Source organism: Lethenteron reissneri, chromosome 30, assembly GCF_015708825.2.
Source record: "Lethenteron reissneri isolate LAM-NWPU_2019-01 chromosome 30, ASM1570882v1, whole genome shotgun sequence".
Lineage (NCBI taxonomy): Eukaryota > Metazoa > Chordata > Hyperoartia > Petromyzontiformes > Petromyzontidae > Lethenteron > Lethenteron reissneri.
In genome coordinates, this window is record NC_083808.1 from 14,398,291 (window position 1) to 14,418,403 (window position 20,113).

Here is a 20,113-nt window from a genome sequence, read left to right on the forward strand (position 1 = left end):
AGATTTCACATGATAGTCTATGCTCCTTGAGATCAGCAGGGTATTGTGGTTCATTTGTGGCATGCACTTTGTGTAATGAGTGCGACCTTATAATGTATTCGTTCGGCAACCGGATACCAATACAGCTCGGTGAGGACTGGACAGACAGATCTTGCAGTACCCATCATGACACGTGCTGCAGCTTGGTAATGTTTTTTTTCCAGACGTCTCGTAGAGTAGTGAATTGAAATAATCGAGCCTTATCAATACTATACTACACGCCACCATGTTGGCTTTATCACGACTCAATAGTTGTCAGGTGTGTCGGAGAGGCCTGATATGAAAATTGCAGGACCGGACTATATTTTGCAAGTGCTATATTCTGGTCGAGTTTGGTGCCGAGGTTCTTTAGATTAATAGAAAACTGAATCCTCGAGACTTCGACCACCACACCTGATTCTCCCACAAATGTTTTTCCTTGAGCCTGAGTTCCAACCAGCAGAACCTCCGATTTATCTGAATTAAGCAGCATTCCGTTTCATGTGTAGTAGCAATGGTTGGGCACTGTGGATATTTCCCATTCATTTTTACCTGTAGTAGTGGACATGTGTCAATAGGGGGTGGTACACTGAATGGGTAAGATGAGTCGGGCCGTTGAGCCAATAGGACTCCCCAGACCCCACAGAGAGGGGCTGGGGGGATATTCCAGAGCCCCCTAGAGAGTTCCAGAAGGAAGGCGTGGCTAGGGGCGGAGAGACCCTGGAACGGGTATAAAAGCCAGACCCCTGGATGGGTCCGGCAGTAATCATCAAGCTGAAGACTGCTTAGGCTAGGACCCTGGGAACCCCCGGACCCGACGTTCTTCTAAGGGCCGGGACTGAGTGGGCCAGTGGTCGGGACCCGAGGACCTTAGCTGGGTCGGGTCAGCTAGCCTCCCCTAGGACCCCTTTAGCCGGAGGGCTGAGAGTACATAGTCCCAGTTGATAGGACACGCTAGCCGGAGGCTATTCCTCCACAGGTATCGGGTGGAGGGGCTGTTACTGTAATTATTGTAATAAACGTGTTGTCTCTACGAACCGTCTCGACTCTCCTTGGACCCACTACACATGCACAACTTTCGTGCAATCTTCGAGGTTACCGAGGCTCTCGATATGTAATGTTGACTTCCCTGCAGTGTATCATTTTGTCATCAGCAAATTGATGGAAATTAATGTCATGCGATACAATGACATCGGCAATCGGAGAGATCTATGTTGAAAATAGGAAGGCCTGAGGATGGACCCCTGTAGTATGCCACGTAGGCACGGCACAGGTGATGTTTGTCACCCAGCTTGACGAACTTATTGAACCCAGTGCCATACCTGATACAGCCCGCCCACACACTCACCATGGCCTCCATCCCCCGCGACTATATAATTCCTCGTCACAGCCATCTCTGAGACACGCTTAAGCGGTTGTGCTTTTGCTACGCTGTCCCCACCTGAAGGACGCTTGTGTTGCGACCGAAACGTCGGGATTTAATTTAGTTGTTTTCATTTATTTCATTTTAACCTACGTGACTTTACCGAAAAAACCAAAGAGTATACCTGATACACCTTAGCTGAGCGATGAGTATCTCATGGTCGATGGTGTCAAAAGCAGCCGAGAGATTGAGGCCAACCAATGCTGCTGCACACCGATCATCCATGATCTTGTAGAGGTTACCAGTGATCTTTAGCAGAGCTGTCTCAGTACTGTGGGACTTCATATATGCCGACTGCAACAGGTTGAATTTGCCCGTCGTTCTTAATACCACCAATTACATTGGTGGTAGGAAATACATCTCATATCAATGTGATTGGTGGTAGGAGATGCAAAGCAGTCCCAGGTTAGTAATTCTAGAATATGGCAAGTATGTGTAAATTATAAGTCCAGGTTTAAGTTTGTGAGCCATGTGATGGCTTCGGGAATAGCGTGAATACTACTGTTCAGTCTCGCCGGACAGCAGTAGAAAGGTCCATTATTGGTTCTGGTGACCCCAATTTGTGGGGCACCTATAATTTTACACTCATAGAAGAGGTGTGCGACCAGTTGCTGTTCTGAAGCAGTTGACGAAGCACCATCGTTTTCTTGGCAAATCAAAGCCATACAGAGCAGTGGTGGCGTTCCTTGATGAGGATTTTATTATGAACCTCAGCAGAACTCCGTCGTGTTCATCAGTGGTCCTCAGTTGACCCTGCTTCATCTCGTGCTTTCCCAGATTGATTTCCTGGATCTCAGACGAGTTTGTGGAGGGTCGAGCAGATATTGGTGTAATGTCAGGTCTACACTTTCGTGCATATTTTTCAGTTGGGTTTGATGGTTGTGGCACCCCGTTTAGTACTGAAGCATCGGATTGTCCGTTTCAGAATTGGCTTGTGATTTGCAGTGGTTTTTGGCGGTGTTAACTTTTAAGATTTAGTTTTATATTTTTTATGCAAAATGTAGTATAAATAAAATGACAAGATTTAAATGGGCTAAGATTGGTAATCACTGGAAATAATGGGTGTTAACATAGAAACCTTACAAAACACGTTTTGTGCAATTTAATGAGCTACGTTTAACGTGATGCTACAAAATGGGTGAACATTCAGGAATAAGATATAAAAATAATGTACACTTCTAAAGTGCCTTTCACCTGAAGATCACAAGGCGCTGTATAAAACACACACACACATGCAGGCTCACAGCAAAGAAATCAAACGACAAACAAAGAATTCAAGAGATGGAAAAAGCCTTAGGAATAAGTTTGAATAAAATGAGGGAGGCAGCAGAGCAAACGTCCAGTGGAAGTGAATTCCACAGCATGGGGGCCACACGATAAAAGGCCGGCTAACCCATCGTCCTCCAGACGTAATCTCGGCACATACACACATCAGGCCAGACTCTGAAGACCGCAGTGCTCTTGTTGGAACATATTAGGCAAAGGAGGTTCTGTATATATGAGGGAGCAGCATGATTGAGAGCCTGGTAGGTGAGAAGAATCTTGAACTCTATTTGAAACCGGACCGGCAGCTAATGGAGAGATGCCAGTGCAGGGGTAGTGTGTTCAGCAACAGGCGTGCTGTGCATAGGAATTCTGGCAGCCGCGTTCTGCACATGTTGTAGACGCCAGTTTAAGGAGGACGCCAACGAATACAGAATTACAAATGTCAATACGAGAAAAAACAAACGCATGAACCAGCTTCTCAAGTGTCCGATAGTGGAAGGATGCAGCTGGGCTATATTTTTAAGATGAAAAAACCAAGTCATAGTGATCGTCCATAGGACGTTTTTTTGGGGTTAAATTGCATAAATATAAATGTATCATTAAGCCCAACACCACTGGACAAGCCAATTAATAAGGTTTGTCACGTAAACACAACATGCCAATTAGTTAATAGTTCGGCACACCGGTGTGTTGGGGGCTAAACCCACATTTTAAAATAGAGTACGACATTTAGCCGGTAATTACAACCAGTCTCATCAGGCGACAACCAGAATTGTGAAGAAATCCTCCTATTTCGGTCTTAAATAGTGGGGGTAAATGTGGTGTCGTCACTGTGAGCTAATCAGGTGTTAATGTGTGTTTCAGAGGCATTAAGGACAACACTGACTGTAAACTGCCTGAGTAGCACCAATATTGTGGCCATCAATTGGTACAAAGACTGAATCAGTCTTAGAAAGCTGGTGTGTGGACCCAGCAAGCAACGACTCCGTCAAAATTCAACTGAAGAAAACTGGATTACATCTAAACCTTGATAGTCATGAGAGAACCTGGCAGACTAGAAACAGATGCTTGAAGGAAAGATTAATCATGAGAAGTAAAATAGCATCCACAACACAGGCATTTATGAAATGATGGAAAAGTGAATAATTACATATTACACCAAGGATGCACGTGTCAAATTATATTAGTTTAATTCATACAATTTTCATCGTTAAGTATCCATTTTTTTAACTTTGCATTTAATTACAATTAATACACGTTAGCAGCAAAACAAATGTAATACAATCACCTGCCGAAGGTAAACACTGCATGACCGACCAAAAGTGTGTCATTAAGACCCTCCACCCCCTGATGCAGTCAAAACCAATTAAATTGTAATTTGTACACTCGTTAAACGGGCGAATTAGTGTTTCAGTTCAGTGATAAGTTGAAAAATTATTCTCACAATCAAATTTAACAATTATATTGGAGGTTTCATTTGAAACTAGATGATCAGTGCAAGATCGAGGAAGTCCGATTAAAATCAAGGAAGTCAAAATAACTGTGTCTCATTAACCCAGCTTCTTAAATAGGTGTCATGACCTCGAAGGAACAACCAATCAGATATAAGCCAGATAATTAAGCATTATAAATAACTGCACTCTCCCTTAATAGTGACAAAAATGCTCGGCTGCCCCTGGCATGGCAGACAAAGCACCTGCTTTAGCTGCTGGACCTAGGAAGGGGCAGCCCCGAGTATGCACGTGGATGGGTGCACGCCTGCAGTGTCACAGCAGCATGGAATCTTATCCTCAATGCATACACACTTTTGTCTTAAATGTTCTACTTTACACGCATACTGATGCGACATGTTTGAAAGTGGCTATATTATTATCGTTAAACTGGTGTACAAAAATAATATAAAGTAATTTACTCCATCATGAGACGTTAACATTGCAAGCGATATCTCTATCGCTTTGTAAATTAGTTTGCGTAAGCATGTCGTGCAACAACTTGCTCACAGCTTAGCGCTCGCGACGTGGCCTTGGAGGCCGTCACAGACGAGCGCTGACGCTTCTCTGGCGCAGCCCCAGTGCAGCGTCACCCCGACTCCCCCGTGTCCATAGCAGTGCACCACCGTCATGCGCAGTGCCCCACACGCCAGGCATTCCCTCTCCAGGCGGACCGAGGTCCGGCTTGGCCGCAGCCCGACTCGCACGTCAACTCGCCGCGATCCCTTTAGGGAAGGCACCAGGGCGCAACACCGCTCCCATATGCCCAGGGAATCTTCCGCTATGGGCAGCAGCATACCCCAGTGACTCTGACGCGTGCCGCCAAGCGTCACGTCACGCACCCCCGGATATATGTAAGTGTGCCCATCCCCTGCACGCACAAAGTGCTTTAGCCAGGGAGCGCGCACCATTATCACTTGCCCACGCACCGGATACACTTCATTGTCTCCGAATAATGCGTGGGAGCCCAGGCCTGTGCAGTTGACAACGACGTCATACTGACCATGAAGATGCCATATATTTTCCACATGCGTCTTCTTTAGCTCTACATTTGCCGACTGCAGCCTAAAGAAAGACAAAAGTCCAAGTGATGTAATGCTTAAAAGAGCATTGAGGTGGTGCCCATCTGCTTACAGCCCTAAGCGAGTGGTAAAAATTCCAGATTCCTATGGTGGGGAGTGAGTATTCATAGGACAACTACTGTTGGCTTCCCCCACAAAGTGGTACTCATTTTATCGACACTTGCAATGTATCATTTGCAAGCCGCTTGTTCTTCCGCTGAGCTGCCTGGCACACAAACCATATACATTCTGGACAAATGCAGGTACAATATCTGATTTGGGTGGATTAAAAATAGTCCAGTGTATAAGCATATTTATGAGTATTTCACAACATGTTCAAACAAAATGTACCATTTAAGTAAAATGTGTAATATATGTGTTTTCTACCAAACTGGTAATACATTTACAATGTAAATAATTACTGAAGACATTTTAAATTGCATTGGCTTGGTACCACCGACCTCTCCCATCTTATCTCTTCTTTCCCCTCCCAGCGACTTTCTCTTATAATGCCTCAGGTTAGCCCCGTTCCATGGGACGTGGTGGTTATCTTCTCCTCTGCTGCCTCTGGGTCTCAAATTTCCTCCACCTGGACATGTGTACTGTTAAAAGACTTTCCTCTTCGTCTCTGCTTGCAGCTGACTTTTCTCAAAATATAAGATTTCACTGCTTGTCCCTCCTTTGTATAGATATTGAGTAGTAACCATAACTCGTCGTCTAGGTTGTAATGCAGCTGTTGGTACCCGGGCACGACGAGTGAATCCCCACCACTTGTGCCCTCGGAGAAGGCTCGCAAGTAGGTACGAGTTCAAAATGCGTTCCACTGTTGTGGAGCAGTGCAGCCATATTTGGGTGATTGTTATTTTCCATTTGAGGAGAAGGTGATCCCACCTGCCCTGGCCTGTTCAGATAAGATTTAAGGCAGCCGATTAGATTTCACGAGAGGCTATAACAGCATTAAAGGTTTATTTCTTCCGATGCCCCAACCCCCTTACTTTTAGAAATTATTTGTATGTTCATAAGTAAATATTCCTCCCCATTCCCCTGTCCCTACCCCTTTAATCCTACTACACCATCTAAATGCATACTCCCCCTCCCTCCATGTACAGCGTCTTGACTTTACCAGCTACATGGTTGGATTACATCGTGTGTTTTAACACTGTGGGATGTTTAGGTGTGAATTTACATGGGCTTTTGACTTGCCACAGGAATTAAAATGCATTAAATCATATTTTTTGTCATTTACTTTTAAAATTGTTTTTTGGTTTCGGGCTACTGATGAATATTTTATTTTTAATTAACACAAATTTGTATCACAAGAAACTTTGCAGAGCAGAAAAAAAAATCTGGATTTTTGTTATGTTGTGGGGCTGTCAAATAGTGACATTCAGTGCATCGGTGCTGGTCGCGCAAGTTCGTGTGTTAACCAAGTGTGGTAGCGCAAGTGCGTGTGTTAACCAAGTGTGGTAGCGCAAGTGAGTGTGTTAACCGCGTGTGGTCACGCCAAGTGCGCTGCTTACTTCTTCATCAGCCAGGGCAGGTAAAAGGAGCTCTCGCACTGCAGCGTAGTGAAGAACCAGCCGAAGGTGTGCCCCGGAAACCCAGACAGTTCCTGATCGGTCATTGCGCGGAACCCAATCACCAAGTCAGCCCAGAAAGGGAGGCGCTCCACTGGGGGCTCCCTGAACACTTCGTATCTGAAAACAAAAGAGACCACTTCACACACAGACACTCGCATCCACTGGGCACATCGTATTAACTTCATCCTAGGGCAGCAGGAAGGCACAGTGGTAACACTTGGGCCTCACAGCAAGATGTCCCTTAGATCAATTTCTTACTTGGGTGCCTTTCTGTATAGAGGAAGTAACCCCTGTTCTGCATCGGTGTCCTCCGGGTTCCCTGGTATCCTCTCATAAAAAAAACACATCCAATCTAACTGGTTTGGGTCAAACATCCCAATACTGAAAATTAACTTGGGATTACACGAAAAAACATCGTCCCCTACTGCAAAAACTTAGCAGGTCCTTCCAGAAAAAGTACTGAGACTCAGGATTCCTTGGTAAACAAGGAACATAAATTATCTTTAATAATACTTCAGAATCTTCATTTAGACTGCAGGAGGAAACCGATGAGATATGAAGCTCTTTTTCACAGATGCCCAGTATGGGTGGGTCAGCAAAATACTGACTTTGGTGTTGGTGTGGATGGCATAGTCATCAGACAAATGGAGAATACATTTTTATTTATTATGGATACTCCACAACCTTCTCAACAAACTACGGATTACAATGGAGATGTGTTCATATTGTGTATCCTATAAGTAACCCTTGGGTTTAACTAAAGTGTCTTGAGATGTGATTGTATGTAAACGCTATACGCATTCAAATTGTAGTTAAGATATTTTTGAATGGTTAAAATGATCAAAAGCTAGTGTTTCTACGGGTCAACCTAGACCATATGCTCACATATAAATACCACCTTTCCAAAGTAGCTCAGAAGATCAAGAGTGGAAACTGTTTCCTGAACAAACTGGGCGTTGAGGAAACAATAGGAAAACACAATTATCAAGGCCTGTGCTGCTATTCATCCTCAGCACCCATGGCCAGACCACTGCTGGATCAAGGCCTCTCCATGCCTATTCTTCCATTCTTCCCTTAAAATCCATCTCTTCTCCATTGCCCATTCTACTGCTACTGCTACTCCGTGCCCCTGCACCCCAGCTACGACCAGGCCTACCCCAGCCGCTCTTACAACCTTTACCCCTATCACTACCCCTACCCCTTCTTAACCACTACCACCCGTCCTCAGGTCACCATAACTACACAACCACTTTTAATAATCCCACTCCTTATTTTAACCATCATCTCACGAAGAATGTTACAACTATTTTAAAGTGCCTTGAAAGGTTCTATATGAACAATATAAGATAAGACCCCCGTGGACTTTGGATGCCAAATTCCATATCATTCCTGCGGTTAAACTGATCTCACCACTCTATCTCCATGGTGGTCATCCTCGTGGGCACGTTCTCTCCTTTGGCTGCCATCGTCACCAGTTTCATCCATCAGCCATACCTGCTAGCTATGTGTGCTGCCCAAGAACACTTATTTTCCTTTTCTAACTTTTTTTGTCGCTTTTCTCCATTTTGTAGTGACTGTGAATGTCACTGTGTGGTGCCGGGCTTGCGAAGTCACGGTGGATATGTTGCCATTATGTGCAGCCCGGTTACTGGATGTAGTACCAGCCCTAGCGGGGCTTAGGTGAGCGCTCGTCAGCGCGGAGGCACCACGTACAGTGTGCGGTGCGGGCTCCCGGTGAGGGAGCGAGAGGGAGTGTAAGCCAGCCAGGGTTACGTTGGGGCATGATACGCTGGTTGACACGTGACTGGATGATATTGGAGGGGGGCCACAGGTGGACGGGTGCCGCTGGGCAGTCACGTAGTATAAAGGAGCTCTCAGGAGCCTTCTGGAAAGAGCTGGAGAGATCTAGAAAGTGGGTGGGGCGAGGGGCGGAGCCAGCCTCAGCCCAGGCCAATATAACGGGGGCCCCGTGAGGGGCTCGGGGTTCTATGGGTTGTTGGTGAAGAAGATCCACGTCGGGTTGAAGAAGCCTCTAGCCACGCGGTCCGGGACCCAGCTCGTGGTCCGGACTGGGATAGCAAACCGTGCCTAATTCTGCCATAGTGTGGGCGTTCAACACCCAAATGTAGGTTACGTTATGTTGTGTTGAGTTGGTGAAATAAATAGTGTTGCGCCCAACACAAAATCTGCGACTCAGTTGGACTTACTACAATTTTATCCTCACTGTACTTTTGACATGATGTGAGATAAATCATCCCTTCGGAGCTCCCTCCCCTCCACCACCGCCCCCGTGTCAGAGAACGATCCGCAGAAGATAATATAACAATTATTGAGAACCCTCTAAGTGACCTTTTTGCCCACACGAGGGGGCAACACAAAGGCGTAGCTAGGGGGGGGCAGGGGGGTACATATGTCCCCGGGCGCCCAGCTAAAGGGGCGCCAAAATTAGGCTTACAACGTTACATTATAACTTATTGCGGCGGGCGCGGCAGCCTGAAACTACTGCACAAATCTACACCTAAACCTAAAAGTTTATATATCCTGCCACACACAGCCTACATGTCATGTAATTACATTTTGGTATGTGATTAAACGGGGGGGGGGGGGGGGGGGGGGGGGGGCGCCAATTTTATAGTTCGTCCCCGGGCGCAAAATATCCTAGCTACGCCACTGGGGCAACACTCTCCCAATCACCAAATGAAGCACAAAACAGAATTCTATACGATATTGTTTGTGCAGCATTGTTGACCAGGCCAAGACCATCAACTTACTATATCTTGATTTGAAGCTTTCGTGACTGCAGGAATCCATACTCTTTGGTTCTTTCGGTAAAGTCACGTAGGTAAAATAAAATAAATCACGAATCTGGGTGGTCTAGCAGCCGAAGGTTTTAGGGAGCTCTGCTTGGTCTGATCAATTAGAGAAGTCGATTTAGTGATGATATTGTTGATTTTGTGGCTAGGCAGTTGGTGGGATCTCTGTTGATTTTGGTATAGCTGCAATCATTAAGGTCCTGAATTTTGTTGTTGTAAGTGGTTTTATCCATGATGACAGTGGCATTGCCCTTGTCGGCTGAGAGGATGACAATGCCATCTCGAATCGATCAGACCAAGCAGAGCTCCCTAAAACCTTCGGCTGCTAGACCACCCAGATTCGTGATTTATTTTATTTTACCTACGTGATTTTACCGAAAGAACCAAAGAGTATAACTTACTATATGTGAGAATCAGGGAACTGTGCAGATTAACTGCTACCCAGGCTCTCAGCAGCATCACCTCTGATCCACCCAGCCACTTCACGCCCTTACATTCCTTAACCGTCAATATCACGTCCTTATTTTACATTGATATCTGACTTATGCATTCATTTTCTGTATTTCAGTGCAATTACCAACATAAATCTCCGCATGCCTCTTTGTGTACTTTTCACACTTTGTATTTTCTTTGTCAGTGTCCGTGTATCTGACCCGTTTGTCATACCAGGTAAAGTGCACTCATTGAAAACTTCTTCATTAAGCACAATGGTTTGTTGATTTTCATAGGCTCTACATCTTGCTCACATTCACCTCTTTATTTCATCTTTTGATTACAATCTGCCTTTATGAATTGCTCTTAGTGTACATATTTTATAGTGTTTCCAGTAGCATCCCTCTAATAATGATTTTTTCTATTAGTGACTGTCGGACGTGTCTTTTGTTTTGCTTATATTTCGCTTCAACCTGACTGCAGCCTTGGTCTCCAATCATGTCCTTTTTCTGCCATAGACTGCATATATGTCAAGCCAATGCTAGAAAAATATAATGAATACCAAATACAGGCAGTCCCGGACTTACGAACATCCGACTTACGAACACCAACTTCTATGAAACATTATTTTTGACATCGACTTAAAACGCAAACTCGCACTAGCAAACTGAACCGCGGAACTATTTTGTTCAGCGGAGCGATCCTCCGCGAGATTTAATGAGTCAGCCTAGCGCTGGGAGTCTGTGTGTGTGTGTGTACATGTGTGTGTGTGTGGGGAGCGGCGACCCGAGTTCGATCTCGCTCACGGCCAACACCAGTGACGACTCAGCCTCAAATGTGTACCTGGTGCGGCCGGGCGTAGTGCTGGCCACCCACCCCCTTGTGTGCCGTGCTGGCCTTTATAGGTGCTTGCTAATAGCACTTGCCCCAATAGTCTGTTAAGGCTATACTGGGGACCTTTGTATTTGTTTACCCCCATGTGTGTGCAATTGGGGTGGCTCATTGCGCCCCTTCCGACAAGCAAGCCAGCATCAGGACTCAAGGGAAGTGGAAATAAAACAGATTTTTTTATATTTATATCACTTTGTTTCATATTTTATTTACTATACAATATTTATTACATGCAAGTGTACCATATTTCTTATTTATGAGTTTTACGATACTTCCCTTTTTTGTTCGGTCATAACACATTTAATAACACTGACCATATGTGCATTTAAATACAGTACATTATTGTGTTCCGACTTACGAACTGGGCTTACAGGAATAGAATCCGTTTGTAAGTTACATCTTGGAGATTACGAAACAATAATTGTTTTAGTGGAAACTGAAGCTCTCATTCAAGCTCTCACAAACCAATGCCTAAATATAAATACGAGACTGTGAAGCATTGCACTATATTGCTTTTAACATCTTGCTAATACAGTGAGGGAAAAAAGTATTTGATCCCCTGCTGATTTTGTACGTTTGCCCACTGACAAAGAAATGATCAGTCTATCATTTTAATGGTAGGTTTATTTGAACAGTGAGAGACAGATTAACAACAAAAAAATCCAGAAAAACGCATATCAAAAATGTTATAAATTGATTTGCATTTTAATGAGGGAAATAAGTATTTGACCCCCTCTCAATCAGAAAGAGATTAGGAGGACACTCTTAAAGGGAGTGCACCTAATCTCAGCTTGTTATCTGTATAAAAGACACATGTTCACAGAAGCAATCAATCAATCAGATTCCAAACTCTCCACCATGGCCAAGACCAAAGAGCTCTCCAAGGATGTCAGGGACAAGATTGTAGACCTACACAAGGCTGGAATGGGCTACAAGGCCATCGCCAAGCAGCTTGGTGAGAAGGTGACAACAGTTGGTGCGATTATTCGCAAATGGAAGAAACACAAAATAACTGTCAATCTCCCTCGGCCTGGGGCTCCATGCAAGATCTCACCTCGTGGAGTTGCAATGATCATGAGAACGGTGAGGAATCAGCCCAGAACTACACTGGAGGATCTTGTCAATGATCTCAAGGCAGCTGGGACCATAGTCACCAAGAAAACAGTTGGTAACACACTACGCCGTGAAGGACTGAAATCCTGCAGCGCCCGCAAGGTCCCCCTGCTCAAGAAAGCACATATACATGCCCGTCTGAAGTTTGCCAATGAACATCTGAATGATTCAGAGGACAACTGGGTGAAAGTGTTGTGGTCAGATGAGACCAAAATGGAGCTCTTTGGTATCAACTCAACTCGCCGTGTTTGGAGAAGGAGGAATGCTGCCGATGACCCCAAGAACACCATCCCAACCGTCAAACATGGAGGTGGAAACATTATGCTTTGGGGGTGTTTTTCTGCTATGGGGACAGGACAACTTCACCGCATCAAAGGGATGATGGATGGGGCCATGTACCGTCAAATCTTGGGTGAGAACCTCCTTCCCTCAGCGAGGGCATTGAAAATGGGTCGTGGATGGGTTTTCCAGAATGACAATGACCCAAAACACACGGCCAAGGCAACAAAGGAGTGGCTCAAGAAGAAGCACATTCAGGTCCTGGAGTGGCCTAGCCAGTCTCCAGACCTTAATCCCATAGAAAATCTGTGGAGGGAGCTGAAGGTTCGAGTTGCCAAACGTCAGCCTCGAAACCTTAATGACTTGGAGAAGATCTTCAAAGAGGAGTGGGACAAAATCCCTCCTGAGATGTGTGCAAACCTGGTGGCCAACTACAAGAAACGTCTGACCTCTGTGATTGCCAACAAGGGTTTTGCCACCAAGTACTAAGTCATGTTTTGCAGAGGGGTCAAATACTTATTTCCCTGATTAAAATGCAAATCAATTCATAACATTTTTGACATGCGTTTTTCTGGATTTTGTTGTTGCTATTCTGTCTCTCACTGTTCAAATAAACCTACCATTAAAATTGTAGACTGATCATTTCTTTGTCAGTGGGCAAACGTACAAAATCAGCAGGGGATAAAATACTTTTTCCCTCACTGTACACTGTGTACATTTATACTTGCATTATTCACATGGTTATTTTTCCATTACTGGTGACTGCATTGAAAAAAATTGTAAAACCACTTTTCCACACAAATAGAAACATATAACAACATGAATAACGTGTTTTACCTTTAAAATAAACGGGCAGAGCTGTCAGCAGTGTAATGGTTAGCACAGGTGCAAGTTGCTGGTTCGCTTCCATCTCCAAGCGCGGGAATTAAAACAATGGTTCAAGTTTCTTAAATCCCTCCACCTCTGTCCACCGAGCAGTGTAAATGGATTCACCACAGTCGATCAGCAGGTCATGTGTGGTGGGGTAAAGTGTGGGAATGCCTACCTTTTCCAAGACATCTGGTCAGTGTGGAAGAGTAGACAAAATACCCTCTAGAGCTCCCTCTGGCATCAGCAAACAATTGCAGGGTTGTACCTTTACCTTTTAACAGAGAAACGAGGGAAATTGTACCATGCTGTGACTTGAACCACTGTGCCGTTTATACATTCGCGTGTGTCAATCGGTACATTCATTAAGAACATTCTAGTGGAAACAGTGACGGCTTCCTGACCTTTGGAACCAGCAATCGATTATGAAAACGGTTACCGGTTGTCGTTTACTGACTGTATTTTACATGCACGTGTCGGAGCATACATGGGAATATTTACCCTGACACAAGCTGAACACCGATGGAGGGAGCGTCATCTCGCCGTGCAAGTCCCAGAACGTGCTCAAATGTCTCCTTGAACCAGTAGCGTAGCGTGTCTGTGGGAGTGCCTGTTGGGAGGGGGGGCGATAGTGTAGCGGTTAGCGCGCTGCGCTATGAACCCGTCGACACGGGTTCGATTTCCACTCACGGCCAACACCAGTGACGATTATATGAACTGGTCCCGGGCCTCCCCTAGGTCGAATAAACCTCACATGAGTACCTGGTGCGGTGTGTAAACATTGCCGAGGGAAACAAAGGCAGTCGGGCGTGTCGCTGGCCACCCACCCCCTCGTGTACCGTTCCGGCCTTCATAGGTGCTCGCTAACAGCACTTGTCCCTACAGTCTGTTAAGGCTATATGGGGGATCTTTGTTGGGAGGAGGGGGTGGCAGCACACCACAAACGTAACACACGGGCAGCTGCTGGTGACACCAGGGCCCTGCTGTGGCCGACGGCCTCTTCGTGGCCGACGGCCTCTTCGTGGCCAGGAAGTCTTAAGCGCTCGGACTCTCCTTCAATGGAAATCATCTCTTTTTAGTCCCTTATAAAATCCTCAGTGGATTCTTTCAAAACAGCTGCCCTTTTTGACCTGTCACAAAACAGCGCTGAAGTAGGAAGGTGTGGCTCTCAAATATTACACCCAGCCAAGATGAGGGTGAATGTCAAAGGCAGACAGAAATATGCAACGTCTGTCTCTGAGATACAGTATCTCCCACACGATCAACCCACATCACCGAACTCGACTACCACAGGGAAAAGATAAATAACTCAGAGCCCATCCGGTTTTCTGCGGAAACCTGTAGAGTGCAACAGTGGCGTAGCTAGGATATTTTGCGCCCGGGGACGAACTATAAAATTGGCGCCCCCCCCCGTTTAATCACATACCAAAATGTAATTACATGACATGTAGGCTGTGTGTGGCGGGATATATAAACTTTTAGGTTGAGGTGTAGATTTGTGCAGTAGTTTCAGGCTGCCGCGCCCGCCGCAATAAGTTATAATGTAACGTTGTAAGCCTAATTTTGGCGCCCCTTTACCTGGGCGCCCGGGGACATATGTACCCCCCTGCCCCCCCTAGCTACGCCTCTGGAGTGCAATGCTATCCCATACCGTGTACATCCTACATGGGCGTCACTCATCGGTGATGCAGGGTGCATGTTGTAAACTCCACGTGTTGGAATTAAAGCTTGCGTGTGGGTGCTGTGTTACTTTGCGGGGGGGGGGATGTCTGCTGATAAGGACATACCAGGTATTGTACTTGGGTGTAATATGCCAGCTGCCACATCGCTAGTGGTGTCAGGACTGAAGTTATCAGCCAGCACAGAGATGTGGGCGTGCGGCATTGATCGGGAAATGCAGAGTGCGGTGGACAGCCCCATCACTCCTGCACCGAGCACACACACTCGTGGTCCATCTCCATGCCGTCTGCACCACCCACACGCACGCACAAGAACATCTTACGAGGATGAGTCTCGGATAATACGCAGTGTCTAAATAAAGTTCCACCTTTATAAATAGCCATCATACTAAAATTAATGGCATCTTTCAGAGCACAGAGCTGTCTTTTTTTAAACCTGGTCAGGTCTCGAGAGGAGGGCGTTGCTGCTCTGCTTGTGTGTAGAGCATGACTTGTGTTCAGTGCTCCGGATAACTGCACCACTCTGTATCAACTGTGGCAGTGACGTGGCCCAGTGGTAGCGCATTCGCCGCTTGTTTTTATCAACTAATAAAAACTATATATATAAAAAAATATTTTACCAGGAAAGGCCCACTGAGCTACATACAGTGAGGGAAATAAGTATTTGATCCCTTGCTGATTTTGTACGTTTGCCCACTGACAAAGAAATTATCAGTCTATAATTTTAATGGTAGGTTTATTTGAACAGTGAGAGACAGAATGACAACAAAAAAATCCAGAAAAACGCATGTCAAAAATGTTATAAATTGATTTGCATTTTAATGAGGGAAATAAGCAGGGGCGGTTTCTTCATTAGGGCGATTGGGCGACGCACCACCAATGTCATTGAACCACAGAGTCACGCTAGCCGTCACTGCAGCCTGCTTGCGTTGTGGCCGAAACGTCGTGAGAATAATTTTATTATGTTTTATTTTTATTATTTTATTACTTCCCTTCTACGTGACTTTACCGAAAGAACCAAGAAGATGAATCCCTGCAGTCACGAAAGTTTTAAATCAAAATCTAGTGGAATCTTTAATAAAATAAACTTGAGTGGTTTGTTTTAATAATGAGTATAGAAACAAACAAGATGTATTGTAAGAGTCACTTTATTTTTCATTAATATTAAAGAAGTGAAGTTGCCTTTACATGCTTAAGCTGTTAATTTATCCATTGCATGGGTGGACCTTATCCTTATCAATCATCCAGACATTTGCCCCCCCTGAGAGATTTTGCAGGAGCCGCCACTGGTGCTGAACCACATAATACTGCACAGGGGCAGCTGCCACCGGGGGGTGCCTTTTCGATTAAGCGCGTACGGTTTATCCGATATGCGGATTAACTGCGTACATGAGCTTATGACAACAAATATAGGTCATGGATTATGCAAAGTTATTCTTGGAAATGTTTATTAAGTCACGTGCTTAAACCGAACAAAAATGTTCTCCGGTTAATCCTAAATCCACGTGATCCCCGCTACAGTAGAGTAGTTGCAATATATTTACAACAGTGGCCGGAGTTTAATTGACGTTGATTGGCGTGGCTCTGCTGCTGTCCACTTCGTGGGCCGAGTCTTCTTCGGAGGGGGAGCAGGGAAGTGTTACAATCACTGAGCACGCGGACCGATCGGTCGATCGATCGGACATTCGTAGTTTTGGGCATCGAGATTCTGTGGGAATTGTTTTTATTTTTGGATCTGCGATCGACAATCATACTGTAAATGCAAAGATTACGATTGTCATTATTATCCCTGGCCCTCCATAGCAAGGGTTGGTGGATCGCACAAATGTTATGAAACTCACTACATTGTAAACGTTGCCAGTTACGACTGTATATCTTACACATAATTGCATATTTGTTGAAAAGCGCCTTAGAATAATCTAATCTATATAAGATACGATACAGTGAAATGTCTTAACTACAATTCACTGGATCGTATCACTCAAGTAGCTTTCATGTCAGCATACCGCGAGTTGGCACAACGGATGTGTTTGACCATATAAACAGCTGTGTTATTGCCAGCACGGGTAAAGCCTATTCTTATATTTCTCACTCACCCTCTCACCCACCCTCACCCTCTCACCCACCCTCACCCTCTCACCCACCCTCACCCTCTCACCCAGCCTCACCCTCTCACCCAGCCTCACCCTCTCACCCACCCTCACCCTCTCACCCATCCTCACCCTCTAACCCATCCTCACCCGCTCACCCACCCTCACCATCTCACCCACCCTCACCCTCTCACCCTCTCACCCACCCTCTCACACATCCTCACCCTCTCACCCACCCTCACCCTCTCACCCATCCTCACCCTCTCACCCACCCTCACCCTCTCACCCCCCTGACCCACCCTCACCCTCTCACCCACTCTCACCCTCTCACCCATCCTCTCACCCATCCTCACCCTCTCACCCATCCTCACCCACCCTCACCCTCTCACCCAACCTCACCCACCCTCACCCTCTCACCCACCCTCACCCTCTCACCCATCCTCACCCATCCTGACCCTCTTACCCACCCTCACCCTCTCACCCACCCTCACCCTCTCACCCACCCTCTCACCCACCCTCACCCTCTCACCCACCCTCACCCTCTCACCCATCCTCACCCTCTCACCCACCCTCACCCTCTTACCCATCCTCACCCACCCTCACCCTCTCACCCACCCTCACCCTCTCACCCATCCTCACCCTCTCACCCACCCTCACCCACCCTCACCCTCTCACCCACCCTCACCCACCCTCACCCTCTCACCCTCTCACCCTCCCTCACCCTCTCACCTATCCTCACCCTCTCACCCACCCTCACCCTCTCACCCACACTCACCCAGCCTCACCCTCTCACCCACCCTCACCCTCTCACCCACCCTCACCCTCTCACCTACCCTCACCCTCTCACCCACCCTCACCCTCTCACCCACCCTCACCCTCTCACCCACCCTCACCCTCTCACCCACCCTCCCCCTCTCACCCACCCTCACCCTCTCACCCTCTCACCCACCCTCACCCTCTCACCCACCCTCACCTTCTCACCCATCCTCACCCAGCCTCACCCTCTCACCCAGCCTCACCCTCTCACCCACCCTCACCCTCTCACCCACCCTCACCCTCTCACCCATCCTCACCCTCTCACCCACCCTCACCCTCTCACCCACCCTCACCCACCCTAACCCACCCTCACCCTCTCACCCTCCCTCACCCTCTCACCCATCCTTACCCTCTCACCCACCCTCACCCTCTCACCCCCCCTGACCCACCCTCACCCTCTCACCCACCCTCACCCTCTCACCTATCCTCTCACCCATCCTCACCCTCTCACCCACCCTCACCCTCTCACCCATCCTCACCCACCCTCACCCTCTCACCCAACCTCACCCACCCTCACCCTCTCACCCATCCTCACCCATCCTGACCCTCTTACCCACCCTCACCCTCTCACCCACCCTCACCCTCTCACCCACCCTCACCCTCTCACCCACCCTCACCCTCTCACCCTCTCACCCACCCTCACCCTCTCACCCATCCTCACCCTCTCACCCACCCTCACCCTCTCACCCATCCTCACCCTCTCACCCATCCTCACCCACCCTCACCCTCTCACCCACCCTCACCCTCTCACCCATCCTCACCCTCTCACCCACCCTCACCCACCCTCACCCTCTCACCCTCCCTCACCCTCTCACCCACCCTCACCCTCTCACCCACCCTCACCCTCTCACCCACCCTCACCCACCCTCACCCTCTCACCCTCCCTCACCCTCTCACCCACCCTCACCCTCTCACCCACCCTCACCCTCCCACCCACACTCACCCAGCCTCACCCTCTCACCCACCCTCACCCTCTCACCCACCCTCACCCTCTCACCTACCCTCACCCTCTCACCCACCCTCACCCTCTCACCTACCCTCACCCTCTCACCCACCCTCACCCTCTCACCCACCCTCACCCTCTCACCCACCCTCACCCTCTCACCCTCTCACCCACCCTCACCCTCTCACCCATCCTCACCCTCTCACCCACCCTCACCTTCTCACCCATCCTCACCCACCCTCACCCTCTCACCCACCCTCACCCTCTCACCCACCCTCACCCTCTCACCCACCCTCACCCTCTCACCCACCCTCACCCTCTCACCCATCCTCACCCTCTCACCCACCCTCACCCTCTCACCCACCCTCACCCTCTCACCCACCCTCACCCTCTCACCCTCCCTCACCCTCTAACCCGTCCTCACCCTCTCACCCACCTTCACCCTCTCACCCACCCTCACCCTCTCACCCACCCTCACCCTCTCACCCTCTCACCCACCCTCACCCACCCTCACCCATCCTCACCCTCTCACCCACCCTCTTACCCATCCTCACCCACCCTCACCCTCTCACCCATGCTCACCCTCTCACCCATCCTCACCCTCTCACCCACCCTCACCCACCCTCACCCTCTCACCCACCCTCACCCACCCTCACCCTCTCACCCTCCCTCACCCTCTCACCCACCCTCACCCTCTCACCCACCCTCACCCTCTCACCCAGCCTCACCCTCTCACCCACCCTCACCCTCTCACCCACCCTCACCCTCTCACCTACCCTCACCCTCTCACCCACCGTCACCCTCTCACCCACCCTGACCCTCTCACCCACCCTCACCCTCTCACCCACATTCACCCTCTCACCAATCCTCACCCACCCTCACCCTCTCACCCACCCTCACCCACCCTCTCCCTCTCACCCACCCTCACCCACCCTCACCCTCTCACCCATCCTCACCCAACTTCACCCTCTCACCCACCCTCACCCACCCTCACCCATCCTCACCCTCTCACCCACCCTCACCCACCCTCACCCACCCTCACCCATCCTCACCCTCTCACCCACCCTCACCCTCTCACCCATCCTCACCCTCTCACCCATCCTCACCTATCCTCACCTATCCTCACCCTCCCTCACCCTCTCACCCAACCTCACCCTCTCACCCATCCTCACCCATCCTCACCCACCCTCACCCATCCTCACCCACCCTCACCCATCCTCACCCACCCTCACCCACCCTCACCCTCTCACCTACACTCACCCACACTCACTCACCCCGCCTGAGGCATGCCCGTGGATCCACGCTCCATTACAGCTGCGATCCTTGAGCTATAATTTCCCCTCTCGCGCCAC

The 20,113-nt window shown here is 48.1% G+C and overlaps 1 protein-coding gene across 2 annotated transcripts; it reads right to left on the reverse strand.

Annotated features, from left to right (window-relative positions):
- Window positions 1-3,872: 3,872 nt before the first annotated feature.
- Window positions 3,873-20,113, reverse strand: DDO (D-aspartate oxidase). 2 transcript variants are annotated; one of them, XM_061563129.1, is made up of 5 exons: window positions 20,036-20,113; window positions 15,021-15,199; window positions 13,735-13,843; window positions 6,779-6,955; window positions 3,873-5,262 (listed from the first exon to the last, which is right to left on the reverse strand). In XM_061563129.1, exons 1-5 carry the CDS (start codon window positions 20,068-20,070, stop codon window positions 4,704-4,706), a joined length of 1,059 nt encoding a protein of 352 aa, XP_061419113.1. In that variant the 5' UTR covers window positions 20,071-20,113; the 3' UTR covers window positions 3,873-4,703. The 2 variants fall into 2 exon arrangements, with proteins under 2 accessions (XP_061419113.1, XP_061419114.1); XM_061563130.1 differs by lacking the exon at window positions 15,021-15,199 and having other exon boundaries at window positions 20,036-20,101.